Genomic DNA, 20,482 nt, shown 5'->3' with positions numbered 1-20,482 from the left:
CCATCTTCAATCTGGGCAAGATTAGCTCTTCCATCTTTAGTAATATTGAGAGCCTGCATCTGATCTTCCCACGAAAACTGCTGTGCCACCATAGTATTCTCATTATTCAGAGGTGCTTCTCTGTTGTTTACAGCTGGAACCAAAGCCCTCTCAACATTATTCTCCACTCTTGGCTTGGTGCACTCACGAGCAAAATAACCTGTCTCGTGACAGTTGTAACACCTCAGCTTACTCTTGTTGAAGCCCACTTTCTTATCCACATTCACTCCTCTGTTATTCTTTCCAGTTCGCTGAGTGAACTTCTTCGCCCTGAACACCGCCATAGCAATTTGCCATGATATGTCCATCTCTTCAACATCCTTAGGGTGAATTTGATTGAGTTCTCCAATCATATCCGGAGGAACTAAATCACCAGCAACAAAGGCATCGTACTAGTTCATGAATCCAACCATCATAACCATGTTTTCTTCAGCTCCTTTGACAACGGCTGGAGTTTGCGCGGTGGATTTGGTGGTGGAACTGGACGCAGAAGTGTTGGGAGATGCCATTGGTAGACTAAAAGATGGAGAAGCATGATGCGATGGTACAACTGAAAATGCACTATTAGTGGATGCTCCTAAGTTTGCAGTTGAGTAGGAATTGAAATGATTAATTTCTCTCTGCTTGTCATCCATGTCACATGCCTTGATGATAGCCATCAATTCAGCAAGAGAGAGTCTGCTCAGGTCCTTTGTCTTCTTGATCACAGACACATTCATATCCCAATTCCTGGGAAGTGAATTGAGCAACTTCTTATTTATTTCAGAGCGAGACAACACAATTCCAACAGTGCTCATTTCTGTGTTGAGAGCAATAAAACGCTGCAAATGGACTTCCAGAGCCTCCCCAAGAACATGATTAAACATGTTGAATCTTTGACGCAGCAAATCCTGTCTGATTTGCTTCATATCCTCATTCCCTTCATAAACCTCAAGCAAGGCTTCCTACAAAGCCTTAGCAGATTTATACTCCCGAAAACCTTGAGCAATGTCAGGGGACAAAGCCATGGTAAGAATAACCAGTGCTTTCTCATCATCTTCAATCTTGTCGAAATCCTCATTAGTGTAGTCCTCGATTGGCTTATCAACCACGGTTTTAGCTTCATCATCCAGAGTGATTGTGATCTTGACTGGACCTCTCAGGAAGCTTCTCCACACTTTGCTATCCTTCATCTTAACATACTTCTTAAATATGAATTTCCACTCAGGAAATCCATCGGCAGTTAGCAACCGGGGAATTCGAGTTGTTGTCCCCATAACTGAATCAAGATCATTTTGCATTGTTGTAAGAGAGGTGTTGTATGAGTCCATTGTAAGCCGAAAGGTATATGATTTAGCCGAAAACTACTAGCTTTGACCGAAAAGTCAAAAAGTCAATATTGTTGACCAAAATCCTGTTGACCGAAAACGTTGATCGAGAACTCTGTTTGACCGAGATCATTGACTGAACACAATGTCAGACCGAAAACTCTGATCTGAAACCCTGTATGACCGAAAACTAGATGTTTGACCTAGTTGCTGATCGAGAACTCTAGTAGCCGCCGAAATCACTTTGACCTAGCCGAGAAATCAAGTGTGCTGCCGAAATAACCCAGGCTAAACCGAAATCGATGATTCTGATCTCAATTTCAAAATAAACGAAGAACACGATGAACACTTATGAGCAGCAAAGGTGATTTTTCGCCAAAGGAGACCCAAAAACACCAAAAACTTTAAAAAATTTATGGATTGTTTTGAAAACTGATTGATACCAAAACAACTTTAAGCCGTTTTCAAGCTTTGATACCAATTGTAAAACCCCAATCTATGTATCAATCCAAATCACTTGATTGGTGCGGAATCCCAATCAAGTGAATGACACAAATCGTAAATATGAAATAAGATTACAATGTTGAATCTTCAATGCACACTATATTAATCAATAGTCTAGTACATAAGACTCTCTATGTCTCTCGGTTCTCTCTGTCTCTCTCAAATCTCGAAATCAACAACTAGAATGACTAACTCTAAACACGGCTGAATCAATACAATATATACCTAGACCTAATTACAAAGGCCCAACCCAAAACCGAACCGAAATCACTTAGTGATTTCGGTCCAAACACCACCGAATTCATGGTGTTTTCGGTCCTAGATCGAGAACTCTGAAAGCTATGTAAAGTAAAGTATAAACCACAAATCATGTCCCAACATGCTCAGGCCCCCCAATGAAAGGTGACGGTGTTCTTCGTCAATCGGGTCAAAGGAACTGCTATCTTGGAGAAATCCTGAATGAATCTCCAATAGTAACCCGCCAACCCAAGGAACTCCGAATCTCTGATGGAGACCTCAAAACCTCCCATCTCATCACTACCTCAACATTTGCCGGATCTACCACGATACCATTATGGTTGACAAGGTTCCCCAGAAACTGCACCTTGCGCAACCAAAACTCACATTGGGGGAACTTCACATACAACTTCTCCCTCATCAAGGTCTCTAATACCCCTCTCAGATACTCCTCATACTGGTCCTGAGTCTTAGAGTACACCAGGATGTCATCAATAAACACAATCACAGACCGATCCAACATAGGCATGCATAGGCGGTTCATGAATCCATGAACACTGCTGGAGCATTGGTGAGTCCGAAGGGAGTCACCATGAACTCGTAATGACCATAACGAGTTCGGAAGGCTATATTCTGCGTATCCTCCTCTCTGACCCTCATCTGATGATAAATTGAATGCAAATCAATCTTGAAAAACCAAGATGCGCCCTGAAGTTGGTCAAATAAATCACAATAGTTCTTCACTGTTAGCTTATTCAACTCCCAGTAATCAATACACATCCGATGCGTCCCCTCCATTTTCTTCACAAACAAGATCGGCGCTCCCCATAGTGAACTACTTGGCCGAATAAATCCCTTGTCTAAAAGCTCCTGCAACTTTGTAGATAACTCATGCATCTCTGGAGGTGCTAACCGATAAGGTGCTTTGGCTATCGGAGCCGCACCTGGAACCAGATCAATCCGAAACTCCACCTGCCTCGCCGGAGGCACTCCAGGTAAATCCTCTGGGAAAACGTCCAGGTATTCCCGAACAATCGGCACATCACCCATAATCACCTTACCCTCCTCCCGGGTATCCATCACATAAGCCACAAATCGGAACAACCCTGTTGAAGATAACGTCTGGCCCTTGCTTCCGAGCAGAGAGCCGGATCACGCAGAGAACCCTCTCCATGAATCACCAAATCTCCCCCATTGGGATCCAGATACACACCAACAGATGCTCGCAATCAATTATTGCCTCATTAGGGCTCAACCAATCCATCCCCACAATAAGCTTGCTATTGTTGGGTTTTCGTATACTACAACATCCTATGGTGCACATACAACCCTAGAAGCTTTGGATCTATGTTTTCACTAATTATACATGCAAAAGGTTTCCAAAGGTTTAAGCCTATTACTAGCATGAAATTGACATAAACAATATGTAATATTAGTTAGGGTGACATACCTTTTATGTAGCTTGAAACCTTGATGAATTTTGCCTTAAAGAGCTTAGCCCCAATAATGTGGAAGCCTCAAATGGAATCACAACACATCATGGGCAAAGGTAGAACTTGAGAGAGAATTCCATGCACCAAAAAACACCCATGAACTCCAAGAACAAGCATGTAGGCGTTTTTTAGGTTAAGAACATGTATTTATATGTTGGATTTCAAAGGTCATGGGTATAACCCAAATCCATACCCATGGGTTTATGATCCATGGTTCATGTGGCCCAACTCTTTATGTATCCATACATAAACTTGGTCCAACATGGATCATAAGCCCAACACATATAAATATAACTAATTACCATAATTAGTCCCCATAGATTTAACTAGTCTCTTTTGATCACTAAATTAATTCCAAATTAATTCTTGATCAATACTAATTAAAACATATGATTTCATATTATTATATTATAACTTATAATATATTAATAAATCATATATAACCTCTTCTCTCAAAAGTCCATCCTAACAAATTGTCCTGATGATATGCAACCCAAATGGACCATGCTACTCTTGGGTCGAGTACATACCAATAATAGTTATGGGCTTAGACATCTAATCCAACAGCTATCGCACAGGGGAATGGGAACCAAATCAATCGGGCATTGCTCGCTGAATAACTCTAAAGTGCATCTTTGATGAAGCCTTGATACTCGAACGGGACGATTGTTGGCAATCTCAACCTCTAATGGATAATCCAGCTCCCCCGGAGCATCGACAAACCTCTTGCTAAGCGCAATAGATACAAAGGACTGGGTAGCCCCCGAATCAAACAAACCTAGAGCAGAGATACCGTTCACAAGGAACGAACCTAAAAACAACACACATATATAAGTAGGAAAAACAAACTAATGAAAGAGATAAGAAGAATATACATACACGTCACCACATCTGGTGCTGCACGAGCCTCCTCGACTGCCAACTGGAGTGCCCTGATCCTCACCACAGGCACCTCCGCCTTGCCCTGGCGGCCATCTGTGATCCTCAAGGTCGCCGGAGCGGGTGCTGCAACTGGTCCCGCCGCTGCTACACTAGGGAAATCGGCCTTTTTATGTCCCCTATGATTGTAATGAAAGAAAATCACGCTCGATTCCTGGGTGGTGATAGTGCAATCCCTGCTAAAGTGCCCAGTCTTGCCACACTTGTAGCAACCTGAACCACCCACCCTGCAAGCTACATCGTGCGTCTTACCGCACATGTCACAGCGACCCCGAACCCGCTGGCCTTTCGACCTCGAATAAAGAAACCTTGGGCCTCTTTCCTGAACCCTTAGAACCCTGAACCTGATCCAACTTCCTCTTCTTCTCCATCTCCAGATCAATCTCCCTCTCTCTGGCTCTCGCCACCATGTCATCTAGCGTGCTGCAACTGGATATGCTCACAAACTGTATGATATCACTCCTCAACATGTCATGATATCTCACCTTCTTCATCCCCTCGTCCACCACATACTACGGTACCAACAAAGCCCTCTCGTGAAACATGGCGGTGATCTCCGCCACTATCTCAGTAGTTTGGCGAAGGTCCTGAAACTCCTTCGCCAACTGTTGGACCTCAATCACAGGTGTGAATTCAGCTCGAAACCTCGTCACAAAATCCTCCCAAGTCATCGACTCAACCGCCTCTCCTCCCACGGCATGTTCAACCACCTCCCACCAGTCACGAGCTCTGTCTTTCAAAAGACAGGATGCAAATCTGACCTTCGACCCCTCAGGGCAGGAACTAGTATGGAAGGCGTTCGTGATATCTACTAACTAACTCCTGCTCGCAATAGGACCCTTCTTCCCGAAGAACTTCGGAGCCCCACATGCTCGAAACTCTCGGAAAGTCAAAGAGCAAGCTCCCACCATCGCCACAATCTCAGAACGAAAGGTGGCCAAGTGCTCATCCAAAACCTCCTTGATACCCTCCTTGATCGTACTGAAGATCATAGAGTTTGCTCAAGATTACCGCGGGTAATATCTGACGAAGTGAACTCTCGCACCTGATCATCCATGTTTTTGGCCCCAAAGCCAGAACTCGAACTACTTTCGGCACCAGAACCATCACCGGAACCCGTACCACCACAACCTCCTCGAGTTATCACCATGCTGAAAATAAACCCTACAAACTATCATAACACACCCAAGGAAACCCACATTCTACAAGCTCCCTGTTTTCATCATGAATTTCCTTGACTCGAGTACGGATCCTCTGCTTCCAGTAGTACAAGCCCAATACTAGTTTCCACATCTATCCGTACTTTCCTCAAAGATCGCCCCGAATCCTACAAGTTACTTCCCTATCGATGCAGACAATCTCTAACAAAGCAAGGCTCACTGCACCAAATCACCTCCTAGGTTCTCCTAGGACTACCATCCCACCACTCTCCGCCATCAGTTGTAGAAAGAACTCCCTCCAACACCATCTAAGTAGCTCATAAATGCGATTGCATATTACTGACACTAGATAATTCTTTGACTGATAGGTCTCAGACTCCAATAGTTGGACTCAAATAAGAGCTGCGTAATAGGATTAAACATATCCTTCTAAAATTATCTAATCCCAATAATATGTAACTTAATGCATTCTATTACCAGTTAGCTGATATTAATGAGAACTCCTAAAAGCACAAAGCAAGCAACATTTGAGCATTGAGTAATCCAAATCAAAGCATAACCTGAGCAAACCATCCTATCAAGCGACCAATCCAATACTAGCATGCAAGTCTACAAGCTCATATAGTAGGCATATAAAGGCATCTCTCCTAGAATTCTATCATGCAATCCTGAGTAGATTCTTAGCCCTAATCTAGCATGCGATTCAAAAACTCGCAATTCACAACATATCACATAGAACATGTATGGGTATTTTGGGAAAACTTACTTAAGCTCGGTCGATTGCATGCACCACACCCTTTTCTTTTATTAGAAAATCATTTAATAAAACATTTATTTTTATAAAAAGATCTACCAGACCCTCAGTTTGAGTTCAGACACACTCGAGAGTATTCCCAAATCCCTCAAACCAACGCTCTAATACCAACTTGTAACGTCCCAAAAATTCATGGCCAAAAATTTCATTTTTGTTTTAATAACACCATTAACCAAACATGTTTATAAAATCATAAGGGAGATCAGAGTATGTCAATAATCATCCAAAAGTACATCATAATCATAATAAGCAGAAAATCATGGTGTGTGCAATGCGATCATCCCGAGCTCTTCCCTTTCGAACCGGAAGTACATGAAACATAAACTGAAAACCGTAACCACAAAGCTTAGTGAGTTCCTCAAAATACCACATACCGTACATAAGTGTCAGCTCAAGGGTGAACCAGGTCTATTTCACATCGAGTCTATTTCAACTCACATGACTGCTCAAGGCTATACCAGGTCTATTCTACCCCTGGGTCTATTTCACCCCCGAGTCTATTTCAACTCAAATGACAGCTCAAGGCTGTACCGGTTCTATTTCACCACCAGGTCTATTTCTCCCCACATACATATAGAAAACAGGCATACATGCATACAACAAGAGTCATAAAGACATCAAGCACATACTACCCTAGTATTCTATAGTATGGTGAGAAAACTCACATCGATCCGCTGATAAACAAATAGATGCTCAGGCTATTGAACAGGATAATCCTTGCACTAATTAATCAAATAATATTACTAATTAATAATTAGGTCATAAACCATAACAGGGAATCTAATTCATTAAACCCGACTCTTTAGGGTAAAAAGGCCATTTTACCTTTCTCCTTAATCGACCCAAAACCGAGACCCAACCCAAAAGCAAATGAAGCCCAAAATAGCCCAAAAACCTTTAAGCCAATAGTTGGAGTATGCTGAGTGTACCCAGCTCGTACGCCCCACGTACTCACCCTTGACCGAGTTACGAGGTTCGAACCCAGTATGCACAACGTACATGGAAATACCCCCGACGTATTGGTCTATGAGCCAATCCTCCTTTGGATGGCATAATCCCTCAAGACCTTTTTGTAAAAACTTCAGATCTACTCTAAAACAAGGTCTTAGTCCATAAAGTTTGAAGCTATAAGCTTATGCATGGCTTATTACACCCCAAATCCCAATTTTAACACTCTAACCTCATGAAATGAACATCAACCCTGGCATGGTTAAGTTAAACCGATAAAGCTACCATTTTTATGCACAAAGGACCTTAGAAACACTAAGATCTAACATCCTAAGCTTCTGGAGTAACTTATACTCACAAGAAACAACTCAAGGGACCAAAATATGCCAATAACTTCAAACTATCTTGATCTAAAAGATAAATCAACAAGATTGCAACTTTATACCTTCTGAGATTTGCCAAGATGATGACGATTCTGGATCTTCAAGCTCCACTCCAACCAATGCTTGATCACCAAGCTCCTACTTCTTCACAAAGAATAAAAACACCAAAAGTTTACTTCCAAGGCTCAAGAACACACAAGGAAAGGCTAGGGTTTCGTGGGGAGTCTTTAGAGGGAACGAGGATGATGAAGGGGCAGCCTCAAGGTCCATAATGACATTTAAATAGGGTCCAAACTCTAAAAATTAGGGTTTGGAGTCTGCTTACGTACGCCCGACGTACGTATGGGTATGCCCAACATACGCCTTCAACACCCGCGACCCACTAAAAGGAGTATGCCCAACATACACCACACTACGCCCAACTTACTCAGGGAACAAAAATGCAAATTTTCTAAAACCAAATCTAATATTGAAGAGTACCTGAAACTCGATCATTACATTTCTTTACCAAAAGAAATCCATGCTTGTTTTCCAAAAACCAAAGATTATCAAACATAAAAAATAATTCTAACATATAAAAGATGGCTCTGATACCACTGATGGGTTTTGATACAAAATATAAATGTGTTTTTCATAAAAACCGGTTAACGGAAGCGTTAAAAATAACAAGTTTATTTTTGAGTTTATAACAAAACCAAACCATCTAGGATCCATTTATGTAGGTTAGCATGATATTAAAAGCAACCACAAAGTGTTTCAGATTGACAACCTTTGGAGCCTTTGAACCCACTTGGTTTTAGGGTGCCGATGAAGATAGAAAAACCAAAGAGTATGATTTTCTATACAAGTATCCACCATTAAGATTAACGCGCTTGGAATGCTAGTTCCTTGTTGTATGAAGTACTTCTTAAGTCTTTTAAGTGATTAACTCAAATAAGCACTAAAGTAGAATTACTTCTAAGCACCAAATCTTCAATATACTTCAAAAGACAAGAAGAAGAGGGAGCGAAGAAGAGAATTCGGCCATCATATTGAAGAGTAGAAAAAACTAGTAAACACCAGCCAAATGCTCATGAAAAAGCCTTCATTTTATACTCTCATGTAAGACATACCTTTACATTAAAATAACATAAATTATTGGTAGCGTTTTAGAAGCATGTGAGACATAAGAAGAAAGTTGACAAGCAGCCTCTTATCTTATAAAAATGATGGTCATGCTTAAGAAGAAGACAAAATTTGTCTAGCTAGTTTATTAACCATGGTATGTTAACTTATTAACTTAATCATTGTTAACCAAAGTGTCCAAAACTTTATACATGACTTACTAAATCATATCATATGATATGATAACTAGTTATACTCTCTTTAATTATTATTTTCACAAAGCAATAATTATTCCCTAAATAAATACAAGAATTGATATTATTTATTAATAATCATATTAATAACAAATATACAAAATGTGCCAACTTGTTAAATATGTGAATCTATAGGATCATATATTATTAGCAATATCAATTAATATTGATTCTTGGGCATATAGGTTCAATCATTGCTAGCTACAACCTTGACGGTAAAGTCACAACATACATAACTTTCTAAACTACATTACAACGTCCGATGAAGCGTTGTGTGAGGAAAATATCTAGCCGAAAGCTCGATTATAGGAACTTAGTGTAGCAAATGCTCGACCAACCTTAATAAAACAAACTACCTAGAGGGGAATGCCTTAAAGTAGTAATAGTATGTATCAACAAAATGAAAAATGGAAAAATGTTTTAAAAGAAAAAGATATAGAATTACCACAAGATATATATATATATATATATATATATATATATATATATATATATATATATATATATATATCCAAGTAAACAAATACAAGAATAATTATTGATACTTTACTAAGTATCTTATCAAATACCCATTCGAAAGTAATCGAGTGTACAAATCCGAATGTTCCGGAAAGAAGGAAGAAGTGAAATAAAAAGAGAATGCCAAAGGAAAGATGACAAATTATGAATCAAAGATAGTGAAAGAAAACACTCCATAGAGACTTAGAGTAAAAGAGGATATATATATATATATATATATATATATATATATATATATATATATATATATATATATATATATATATATAAACAAAGATCTTATGTTGAAAATTTTTACGACGAGTATTCTCAATAAACTATAAAAACCTGTGACCTCAACAATGTTACCATTTCAAAATCACATGTATTCCTAAGAAGCCAAAAAAGATAAGATCAATCCAAAAGAGTGCAAGACGCAAGGAGATTGATAGCTTTTGGCATGTAAAATATTCAATGTAATCATTGTTTAAATAAATATAAAGTACTTTTGGCTTTATGTCTCATGGTTACGATATTCAATAAACGTCGCGCAGCTCGGCGTTTCCGCCGCCGGCCGAGGGTGTGACACATTTAGTCAAGTTTTTTAAAAATTAACTTGGACCGTCTTTGTTTTTTTGAAAATTTGCACGTTTCATCCCTTATTAGTTTTAAATTTACACATTATGTTCTTTACCAGATATAGATATAAAACGACTATTTTGTTATCACAATTTTATTTAAAGAATAAATCTTATAGCCTTAATTTGAATGTTCTTCAACCAAAGGACACACCTTTCTTCTTATGACATTATATATATTTTTTCTATCGCTACACATTTATAGAAGTCTTTTGTTTTTATTATTATAATATTATATGTCAAGAATATCGACTTTTATAATATGATGACTCTTTGTTGGATCAGAACACGATTCAGACTACTTGGTACGGAGTTGCTCTTGCTAAAGCAAATATTATGGCATGGAGAACTAGATTTGGCAGACTTCCCACCCGCTTAAATCTCAAGCGCATCAGTCTTAATATTGTACCCACCTTATGCCCTCTTTGTAATAGCAAGCCCGAAACCAGGAAACATATCTTTATTGAGTGTTCTATGGTAAAAGATGTGAGAATGTTTATCAACAGGAGGTGGAGCGACATCCCAAAGAATGCAGATTCGATACAACTCTTTGAAGCCAATGCTAGCATGGTTATTGCTAAGAAAGTTCTTGCAGGTATAATGATTATTCTTCTTGCCCTTGTTTGGGTTATTTGGTGTTTCAGAAACAACTGTATATTCAGCAAGACGAGCAACATCAAAGATCTAGCTAGTGAGATTAAACTTCTTGCTAATAATCGGATGAAGATGATAGCTAGGAAAGGTTCGGTCTAAATGGTTAATTGGTGTAATACCCCTAAAACTGAATGTTCGAATATAATGTTCGCTAACTCTTTTTTAATAAAAAATTCTTGTCGTTAAAACAACGATGGATTTTCCATGTATAGTTATGTAACATAAAAATCAAAAACAAAATATTTGATTAACAAATTAATACAAACACATGACTCAAAATCAAAAACAAAATATTTGATTAACAAATTAATACAAAACCATGACTCTTTATGCTTGACTATCTTTTTAAACTTGCAACAAAGTATGTATAAGGCTGTTAGGTGTGGGCAACATGTTATTGCATGTTACCACACCTAAAATGTGTCACATCATCATCCTAGTCATAGATGGGTGTTATCACCCAATGTGGAAATGAGCAACACCAAATTAATAACATGTAATAACACCAATTATTTTCTATTTTATTTATTATTATTTTTTTTGATGTTTTTAGTTTCTATATTTCGAATTTCTTTTATTTATTTATTTATGTCATAATATTTGTCATTATAATATAAATTAAATCATAAATTAAAAACAACATTTAAAAAGTAAAAATAAAAATTTAAATCCTAAATTAAAAACAACATAAAAAAAGTTACAACTAAGGATAAAAACACATTTAAAAACCTAAAATCCAAAAAAAAGACAAAACAAATTACATTTTTGATCTAAATTATTCAACTTCAGTGCCATCGTGGATATGATCTGCCAAGTCTTCTCGAAGTTATTTGTGTTTTCGTTGGTCTTGAATATCAACGACTCTATGTAAGTATTCTGCTGTCCCTGGTTGAAATTGAATGTGTCCAGGTTCCGTAGGCGAATACTCCGCAATGTTTCGTCATTTATCTTCAATCACCATGTTATGCATAATGATACATGCATACATAATATCTCGTAGAGTGTCCAACTCATATGCTCATGACACATGTTCAACTATGTGCCATTTTGCTTTCAGAACTCCGAAAGCACGTTCAATGTCCTTACGTTCTCCTTCTTGTCTTCTCTTGAAAAGTTTATCTCCTGGTTCTATCGGGTGTCGAAACGCCTTCAGAAACGTGAAATATGGTGGGTATATTCCATCCGTGAGGTAATACCCGAACTTATACTCATGGCCATTAACTGTGAAAGGAGCATCCGATGCCTTTCCTGTCAAAAGGTCCTGAAATATTGGTGACTGATCAAGAACGTTTACATCGTTGTTAGAACCCGCAACTCCGAAAAAAGCATGCCAAATTCATAAGTCTTGTGATGCAACAGCCTCTAATACCAACGAAGGCGATCCAAGATGACCACTTGTGTATTGACCTTTCCACACCACAGGAAAATTTCTCCATATCCACTTTGTGCAATCAATGCTTCCAAGCATTCCCGGAAAACCATGCCGTTCTTCATGCGCCGCATATAGTTGTTGCATGTCATTTAATGAAGGTTTGTGCAAGTATTTGTCAGAGAAGGTTTCGATAACACCTCTCACCAATCTATACAAACTTTCTCGTGTAATTCGCTCTGACATGCTCATATAGTCATCAATAGAATCAGGCGATTCCCTTAAAGCCATAAGCTTGATTGCAGCAACACATTTTTGCAACCCTGTAAAACCTCGTTTACCTCTCGCATCATACCTCGGTTGGAAATATTCAGTGCCATCGTGGATATGATCTGCCAAGTCTTCTCGAAGTTATTTGTGGTTTCGTTGGTCTTGAATATCAACGACTCTATGTAGGTATTCTGATGTCCCTGGCTGAAATTGAATGTGTCCAGGTTCCGTAGGCGAATACTCCGCAATGTTTCGTCATTTATCTTCAATCACCATGTTATGCATAATGATAAATGCATACATAATATCTCGTAGAGTGTCCAACTCATATGCTCATGCCGCATGTTCAATTATGTGCCAGTTTGCTTTCAGAACTCCGAAAGCACGTTCCACGTCCTTACGTGCACCTTCTTGTCTTCTCTTGAAAAGTTTATCTCTTGGTTCTATCGGGTGTCGAAACGCCTTCACAAATGTGGAATATGGTTGGTATATTCCATCCGTGAGGTAATACCCGAACTTATACTCATGGCCATTAACTGTGAAATGAGCATCCGGTGCCTTTCCTGTCAAAAGGTCCTGAAATATTGGTGACTGATCAAGAACGTTTACATCGTTGTTAGAACCCGCAACTCCGAAAAAAGCATGCCAAATTCTTAAGTCTTGTGATGCAACAGCCTCTAATACTAACGAAGGCGATCCAAGATGACCACTTGTGTATTGACCTTTCCACGCCACAGGAAAATTTCTCCATATCCACTTTGTGCAATCAATGCTTCCAATCATTCCCGGAAAACCATGTCGTTCTTCATGCGCCGCATATAGTTGTTGCATGTCATTTAATGAAGGTTTGCGCAAGTATTTGGCAGAGAAGGTTTCGATAACACCTCTCACCAATCTATACAAACTTTCTCGTGCAGTTCGCTTTGACATGCTCATATAGTCATCAATAGAATCGGGCGATTCCTCCAAAGCCATAAGCTTGATTGCAGCAACACATTTTTGCAACCCTGTAAAACCTCGTTTACCTCTCGCATCATACCTGAGTTGGAAATATTCATACCTAAACATATAATAATTTTTAAAACAATTATTTAATAATCTATAGAAAATATATTAAAATTGTAACAATTATTTAATAATCTAAAGAACATATATTAAAATTTTAAAACAATTATTTAATAATCTAGAGAACATATAATAAATTAAAAAAAAATTATTTAATAATCTAAAGAACATATAATAAATTTTTGAAACAACTGTAATTACGGTACCTGCTTTCCATTGCATTGACTATTCGTTGAAACACATTTTTCCGCAAATGAAACCTTTTTTTTAAAATCGCTTGGTTGGTAGACAGAATTATCCGCAAAATAATCGTGTACTAGACGTCTATGCCCTTCTTCACGATCTCTGTTCAACGCCGCACGTCTGGTCAGTTGTGGAGCTGGCTCTAGCGATATCATGTTGGTAACATATTGATACATCATACCCACGAACATATCATCCTCGTCGATATCATGATTGTATGGATGGAACGGATCAAAATGTTCCATTTTTTAATTAAATAGAGTATTAAGGTAAAATGAAAATTTTGAAATTGAAAGAAATGGAGATTGTTGAAAGAGTTTGTTGAAAATATGAAGGTAAAATGAAGATAAATTTTCTGTATTTGTAATACTAAGGATTTTTTTTTAATTGTGACCGTTTGCAAATAGTCGAAAATATGACCGTTCCAGTCAAAAAGAGCTCAAAAGGAGCCCATTTCCTTCCGTTACCACGGTAACGGCGTAACGCGTCTTGCCATAATGCCCAAAAACGCAATAAGGGGGGGGGGTGTTGAAGGCGTCAAAACGTCGTTGTTTGTATTCCATGTCAGAAAAACACCTAATGGCGTTGCCCGCTCCGTGTAGTCTAAGGTGGTGTTTTTTTAAAAAAAAACCTCTTCTAACCTCTTAGTGCTGCGCGACGCAGCACACGCGCAAAACTTTTAAGTTCGCAGCAGTTTGATTTTTAAAAGACGTCGGGCTCAAAAACCTCTTCCCATCCTCTGCCCCACACAACATTGGGCTTGCCTCTTCTCACCACTTCTAACCTAATCTAAAAAAAAGCGACAATTGTAGCCGCATTCCTTCTCACCGAGTTCGTTCTCCATCGGCCAAGAACTTCTCGTCGTCGACCTTGTTGAAGAACGGAAGAACCCTCTAGCCAATTGCCTGTCGCTGGTCGCCACACACCGCTCGCCGCTCGCCTTTTCTGCTGCCCAGTCGACCGCCACTCTACAAATTAGGTTTTTTTTTTTCTGATTTCGTATTTCTGTACCGATTATGCTCTTGAGTACCAAATTTCTGCTTTGAGTATCGATTTTGTTGCTGAGATGTGAAGAATCCTTGCTAAAATCTTTGTTGAATGTTGATTTATGATATAATTGTTCTTACAACAAATTTTATGCTCAAAATTTATGCTGAATTGGTATGAATGTCTGGTAAAATCATAAATCTTTGCTGAAATCAAATATTTATATGCTGAAATCATAAAATTATATGCAAGTTTATATGCTGAAATCATAAATCTTTGCTGAATTGGTTAATGCCTTTGCTGAAATGGGTTTTTTTAAACTTATTTGTTGACTTTAAACTTATTTGTTGACTTGTTATCACTTGTATTTCTTGAATGGAGATCATGTTTAGGCTTATATGCAAGTTTGTGCTTAAATCGTTGAATATGCTAAACTTATTTGTTGATTGTGTTGTATAATCTTTGCTTATATGGTTTTTTTTGTTCATTCATGATGCATTGTTGTTGAATATGCTAAACTTATTTGTTGATTATGTTGAAATATGATTAATCTTTGTTGCTAAAGTATGTATTTTATATATATGTATTTTTTTTGTTATTGGCAATGGGAGATAAACATACATGGACCAATGAGCAAACAAAATGCTTATTGCTCAATTGTATTGAAGAAGTACAAACCGTGGGTAGAAAAGGTTTGAGTTTGCACAAACAATCATGGCACAAGTTAGGAATAACCATTAAGGAAAAGTATGGTGTGGATTTGAATGAACGACAATTAAAAAATGCCTATGACAACCTTAAAGCCAAATACACGGGATGGTTATACTTAAAAACCAAAACCGACAACCTTTACAATCCACAAACAAATACTTTTAACTTAACAAATGAGGAGTGGGAGGACTTTAAAAAGGTATATATATATACACACACATATTTATATGTATTTTGTTTATATAGTTGCCATTTATTCTTATATTACTTTTGTTACATTGATTGGATTTAGGGACATCCGAAAGCCGCTTCTTTGAAAACCGTCCCATTATTGTTTCCAGAGCTTTGTGCAGAACTCTTTGATGGAAACAGTGCATCTGGTAATCTCAGCTATGCCACATCCCAAACACCATCGGAACATGGATCATCTTCTTTCCATGTTGCACCACTAAAGCTTATGGACGCCCCTTCCATTAACATAAATGAAGATGATTACTTTTCCAATCATACTAGTGAGCATTTTACTCAGCCACCACCTTCTGCTGATTCACCTTCTGCTGCTTCACCTTCTGGTTACCCCAACAAAAGGGCTAAACCCTCAACTCCTAGACCTCGAGCTCCTAGTGCCTCACTTGATCCACCTTCTTGTGCCTCGCCTAAAGCTTCTATTATTGCTGATAGCACTGGAGATGCAAAAAGCTCTACACCATTTGACTCAAGGGCCAACAATTCCCCAATGTTTAGAGAAGCTTGAGTTGCTCGAGTTAGATCTAGTAGACCCTATACGATTATCCGCGTATCACATTTTTGGAGGGACCATGAATATAAGAGAGATGTGGGTAAATTTGCCTAATGATCCACAAATATTAAGAGGATGGATCAAGATGACAGCTACAAGTTTAGGAGTTTTAAAGGATGGGAAGATTGTTCGTTAAGTTTATATGTTTCAGTTGTTTAGGTTTTAATTGCATCTTTTGGAACTATATGGTTATGTTTTTTGGTTATTTGCTACTTGAATGTTATTTGTAGTATTTGGTACCTGAATCTTATGTTATTTGGTATTTGAGATTTATGTTTTGTTATTTGGTACTTGAGATTTATGTTATGTTAGTTGGTATTTGAATCTTATGTTGTGTTATTATCTTATGTTAGTTGGTTCTTGAGTTTTATTTTATGTTATTTGGTACTTTTGTTGATTAATAGGTTCGTAATGGATCACGACAAAAAGATACTACTCATAATTCTGATGTACTTGTACGTTCGCTACTTTTGGAAGAGGGGTGTCAAACGAGTGCGGGACAACGATTCGGAAATGACGGGACATGGATTTACATTAGAGTTACTTCACCATAATCCTCTACAATGTGTTGAAGTGCTACGCATGTCCCGTGAATCATTTTTCCGGCTATGTGCTCATTTTAGAGTAAACTACGCGTTAAAGGATAGCAAACATGTATCGGTTGAGGAGAAGATGACTATGTTTTTTATGATGATCGGACATAACCAACGTTATGTGATTATCAAGCGGAGATTTCAACACTCAAAGCAAACAATTCATAAGTTTTTTCATGAAGTGTTAGACAAAATGTTGCTTTTCGGCTTTTCGCACATGACATTATAGTACCAACTTCTTTTAATCCGAATCCAAACATTCCGGGACATAATAGGAGGCTACGATGGGTGTTCAAGGGAGCAGTTGGTGCACTTGATGGCACTTTGATACATGCTGTTGTCCCTGCAAACAAAAGAGATTTATATAGAAGTAGGGGAAAATGTGACATCCCATTTTCACGCCCAGAAAAGACCGATTTTGTTTATGTTTTATAAAAATCAGAGTACTTCTTTTAATAAAAATGTTGCGGAATTTGTTCCCAGAAAAACATGATAAATTATCAAAGCATTTTCGAAGAAATGTATTTTTATTCATTTAAAACATTTGGGATGTCATCGTCAATACAGAAACATAAGCATAAACAGAACTTACATTCATTTACACTAGTGATCTACATCTCTTTTAAATCTCTCAGTGCAAAGTAGCTTCGTATCGACACCTGTGATACAATAAGCTGGAGTGGGTCAGGTTGGGAAACCTGGTGAGTACATAGGGTTTTCAACCCACAATAATATAATTATTATATTTAAACATCAAACAATCAACCCGATTACCCATCCCCGTTATCTTCTTTAATATTCCTTAAAGAATTATCTTAAGGGTCATCTCCTATATCATATTTACCTCTCATCTTTTTACCTCACATTTCCGTATATGCTCGTTCCTAAGGCATGAATACGTAGTTACAACGTCGCCTGAACTCGTAATTCACAGTAAGGGTTAGAGTATCATCACATGAATATACAGTCACAACATCACCTGGACTCGTAATTCATCACCCACAGGTTATAAGTCTGCTGGTGTTTCCACGGGTTGTCTAGAATAGTCTGTGGTCGCCATCTATACTCTAGTATATGACTACATCTCCAAATTGCCGGACAAGGTTATAGTATCTTTCATCCTACATCACCGATTCATCATCACCTATCCATCACCTAATTATCATCACCTTCCTATCATCACCTATCTCTCATCATTTTATTTCATCACACACCAACTATTTCATCTACCCATGTTTTATCCCAACATATTTGTAGATATAAAATAAATATATATATATATATATGTAAATCATTTAAAACATGTATAAAATCATTCATCCATCATAGACAGCAAGTATTCAGATAATATGCACACATAGCACGTAATTTATATAAAATATTTCATATCTATGTGTAAGATGAAAGGGACCATGCACTAACTTGAGAAGGTGGTGACTTGGCACTTGGATAGCACTTCGTTACTCTTAACACAATTTTCCTCGGACAAAACCTAGTATCATTACCACTAGAGTTTAGTCTAATATTCACCGAGACTAATTAATAGTCTAACTATTATTACTATTATATAAGCGTTAAACGATACTTATATAACCAATAATAATAGCCCAAGTACTTATTATAAGGTCCTAATAACATTACTATATTAAAACATAAGCTATACTAAAGATAGGTTAGGCGTAGCTCACTTACAGCGGGTTTTATAGAAAACCGGACTTTGCTTGGAGCAGCGTTTCCGAACCGAAAAACCCTTTTTATCGGGACTCCGGGAGCCTCGGGGCTTCCTTCGGGTGCTAGGGGGTTTACCTAGGCTTTAGGGGGGTTAGGGAGGCTTAGAGAGAGGTTCTAGAGAGAGAAAGAGAAGTTGGAAGGTGTGAGAAATGAGGGTGCCCCGACACCCTTTTTATAGGCTGGAAATCACCAAAACTCGTCGAGTTGACCTCCAACTCGTCGAGTTTCATGGCCAGGTGTCACCATCTGGTGGCTAGCCTTGGGGAGGAAGCAACGGCCAGGATTTCGCCACGTCACCCGATTTCGCACAGCAGCCTCCCGACTTAGAAAAATCATAACTCTCGCATACGAGCTCCGTTTTCGACTTTCTTTATATCCATGCGTAGGTAAAAACAAGATCTACAACTTTCATTTTGACTCCGTTGGCTAATTCTCGACCGATCTTAAATTTAACAGTAGGAGGAGATTAGACTGTTAAACGACCGCGAAGAATTCGTAACTCCTTCATACGAACTCCATTTTTGTCTGTCTTTTTATCGTTGAGTTCCTATTAATGAAATATTCAACTCTCATTTAGGTCGCGTAGGCCAAAAACCGCTCGAACTAAAATTCGAGTTTCGGGTCGTGTACTGTTATGCCAAATCTTAGAAAATTCATAACTTCCTCATACGAGGTCAGATTTGTGCGTTCTTTTTTTTTGTATGTTCTAGGTTTAATGTATATTACAACTCTTGTTTAGATTACTAAGGCTAAAGACTCCTCTATCGTAAATTCACTATTTACGTCTCCCGGTGTCGTGCCAGTTTTGCCGTAAAACTTCGACGGACCATAACTTCTTCGTTATAACTCGGCTTTCGGCGTTCTTTATTTGTACGGAACCCTTGTAACATATACTACCACTTGGTTAAGATTATTCCTTCTAAATAATCTTCCATTAAAAACTCATTTTTTGACGCTCATTGTCTCTAAATTGGCTAGCCCGGATCTGCGGGCGTTACAGAAAAGGCGATTGTTACCAAAACGTATTGGCAATATGTGACTTCAACATGATGTTTACGTTTGTTGTTGCCGGTTGGGAAGGGATAGCACACGATTCTAGAATTTTATCAGAAGCATTTGCAAATCCACATGCACCATTCCCGTTTCCACCATCAAGTGAATTTATGGTTATTTAAATAGTTTTATCTTAGTTTGAAAAATAAATGACTTTTTTTTTTGTTTTTTTTACAGATAAATATTATCTTTGTGATGCCGCCTATACAAACATTCGAGGTTTTATGGCACCGTATCGTAATGTGAGGTATTGGCTTGGAGATTTCCGTCGAAGACGTGCATTAACGAGTAAGAAAAATTAAACCATGCACACGCAAAACTTCAGAATGTCATTGAGCGTGCTTTTGGTGTCTTGAAAGCACGATTCCCTATATTGAAGAGGATGACACCATTCTCGTTGGTTACACAACGAAACATTACCCTTGCATGTTTCGCGCTTCATAATTTTATAAGAAGAGAGATTACGTGATGACTATTTTGCACGATATGATAAACCAAATGTCTCGGTTCGGAATAACAATGCAGTCGTTGACAATGATGAAGATGAGATTCCAACACATGGTACTGCAGTGGACCGTGAATATATGACCCAGTTACGGGATGAAATTGCCGAACAATTGATGCAAAATATGGAATGAGAATTATTAAAGTTTGGTTGTATGAATTTTATTTAAAAATGTTATTGTAAG

At 38.1% G+C, this 20,482-nt stretch overlaps 2 protein-coding genes across 2 annotated transcripts; both read right to left on the bottom strand.

Moving 5' to 3' along the window:
- Positions 1–11,990: 11,990 nt before the first annotated feature.
- On the bottom strand, positions 11,991–12,632 carry LOC145121508 (uncharacterized). Its single transcript, XM_079057245.1, has 2 exons — positions 12,342–12,632; positions 11,991–12,248 (listed from the first exon to the last, which is right to left on the bottom strand). Exons 1-2 carry the CDS (start codon positions 12,630–12,632, stop codon positions 11,991–11,993), a joined length of 549 nt encoding a protein of 182 aa, XP_078913371.1.
- Positions 12,633–12,944: 312 nt separating this feature from the next.
- On the bottom strand, positions 12,945–14,164 carry LOC145121507 (protein ANTAGONIST OF LIKE HETEROCHROMATIN PROTEIN 1-like). Its single transcript, XM_079057244.1, has 2 exons — positions 13,878–14,164; positions 12,945–13,671 (listed from the first exon to the last, which is right to left on the bottom strand). The coding sequence occupies exons 1-2, from the start codon at positions 14,162–14,164 to the stop codon at positions 12,945–12,947; spliced, it is 1,014 nt and encodes a 337-aa protein (XP_078913370.1).
- Between the last annotated feature and the right edge of the window lie 6,318 nt (positions 14,165–20,482).

The sequence above is a fragment of the Lactuca virosa genome, chromosome 6 (assembly GCF_052849685.1).
Source record: "Lactuca virosa cultivar CGN04683 chromosome 6, Lactuca_virosa_CGN04683_v6, whole genome shotgun sequence".
NCBI classification, from domain to species: Eukaryota; Viridiplantae; Streptophyta; class Magnoliopsida; order Asterales; family Asteraceae; genus Lactuca; species Lactuca virosa.
The sequence above is the reverse complement of the archived record's forward strand: the minus strand, read 5'-3'. Positions and strand labels throughout refer to the sequence as shown.

Coding starts and splice junctions, on each gene's coding strand:
- LOC145121508 (XM_079057245.1), bottom strand. CDS start 12,632: ATGGCTTTAAGGGAATCGCCTGATTCTATTGATGACTATATGAGCATG. Junction 12,249..12,341: donor ATCTTGGATCGCCTTCGTTG/GTATTAGAGGCT, acceptor GTTCTTGATCAG/TCACCAATATTTCAGGACCT.
- LOC145121507 (XM_079057244.1), bottom strand. CDS start 14,164: ATGGAACATTTTGATCCGTTCCATCCATACAATCATGATATCGACGAG. Junction 13,672..13,877: donor TGCAATGGAAAGCAGGTACC/GTAATTACAGTT, acceptor TTATATGTTTAG/GTATGAATATTTCCAACTCA.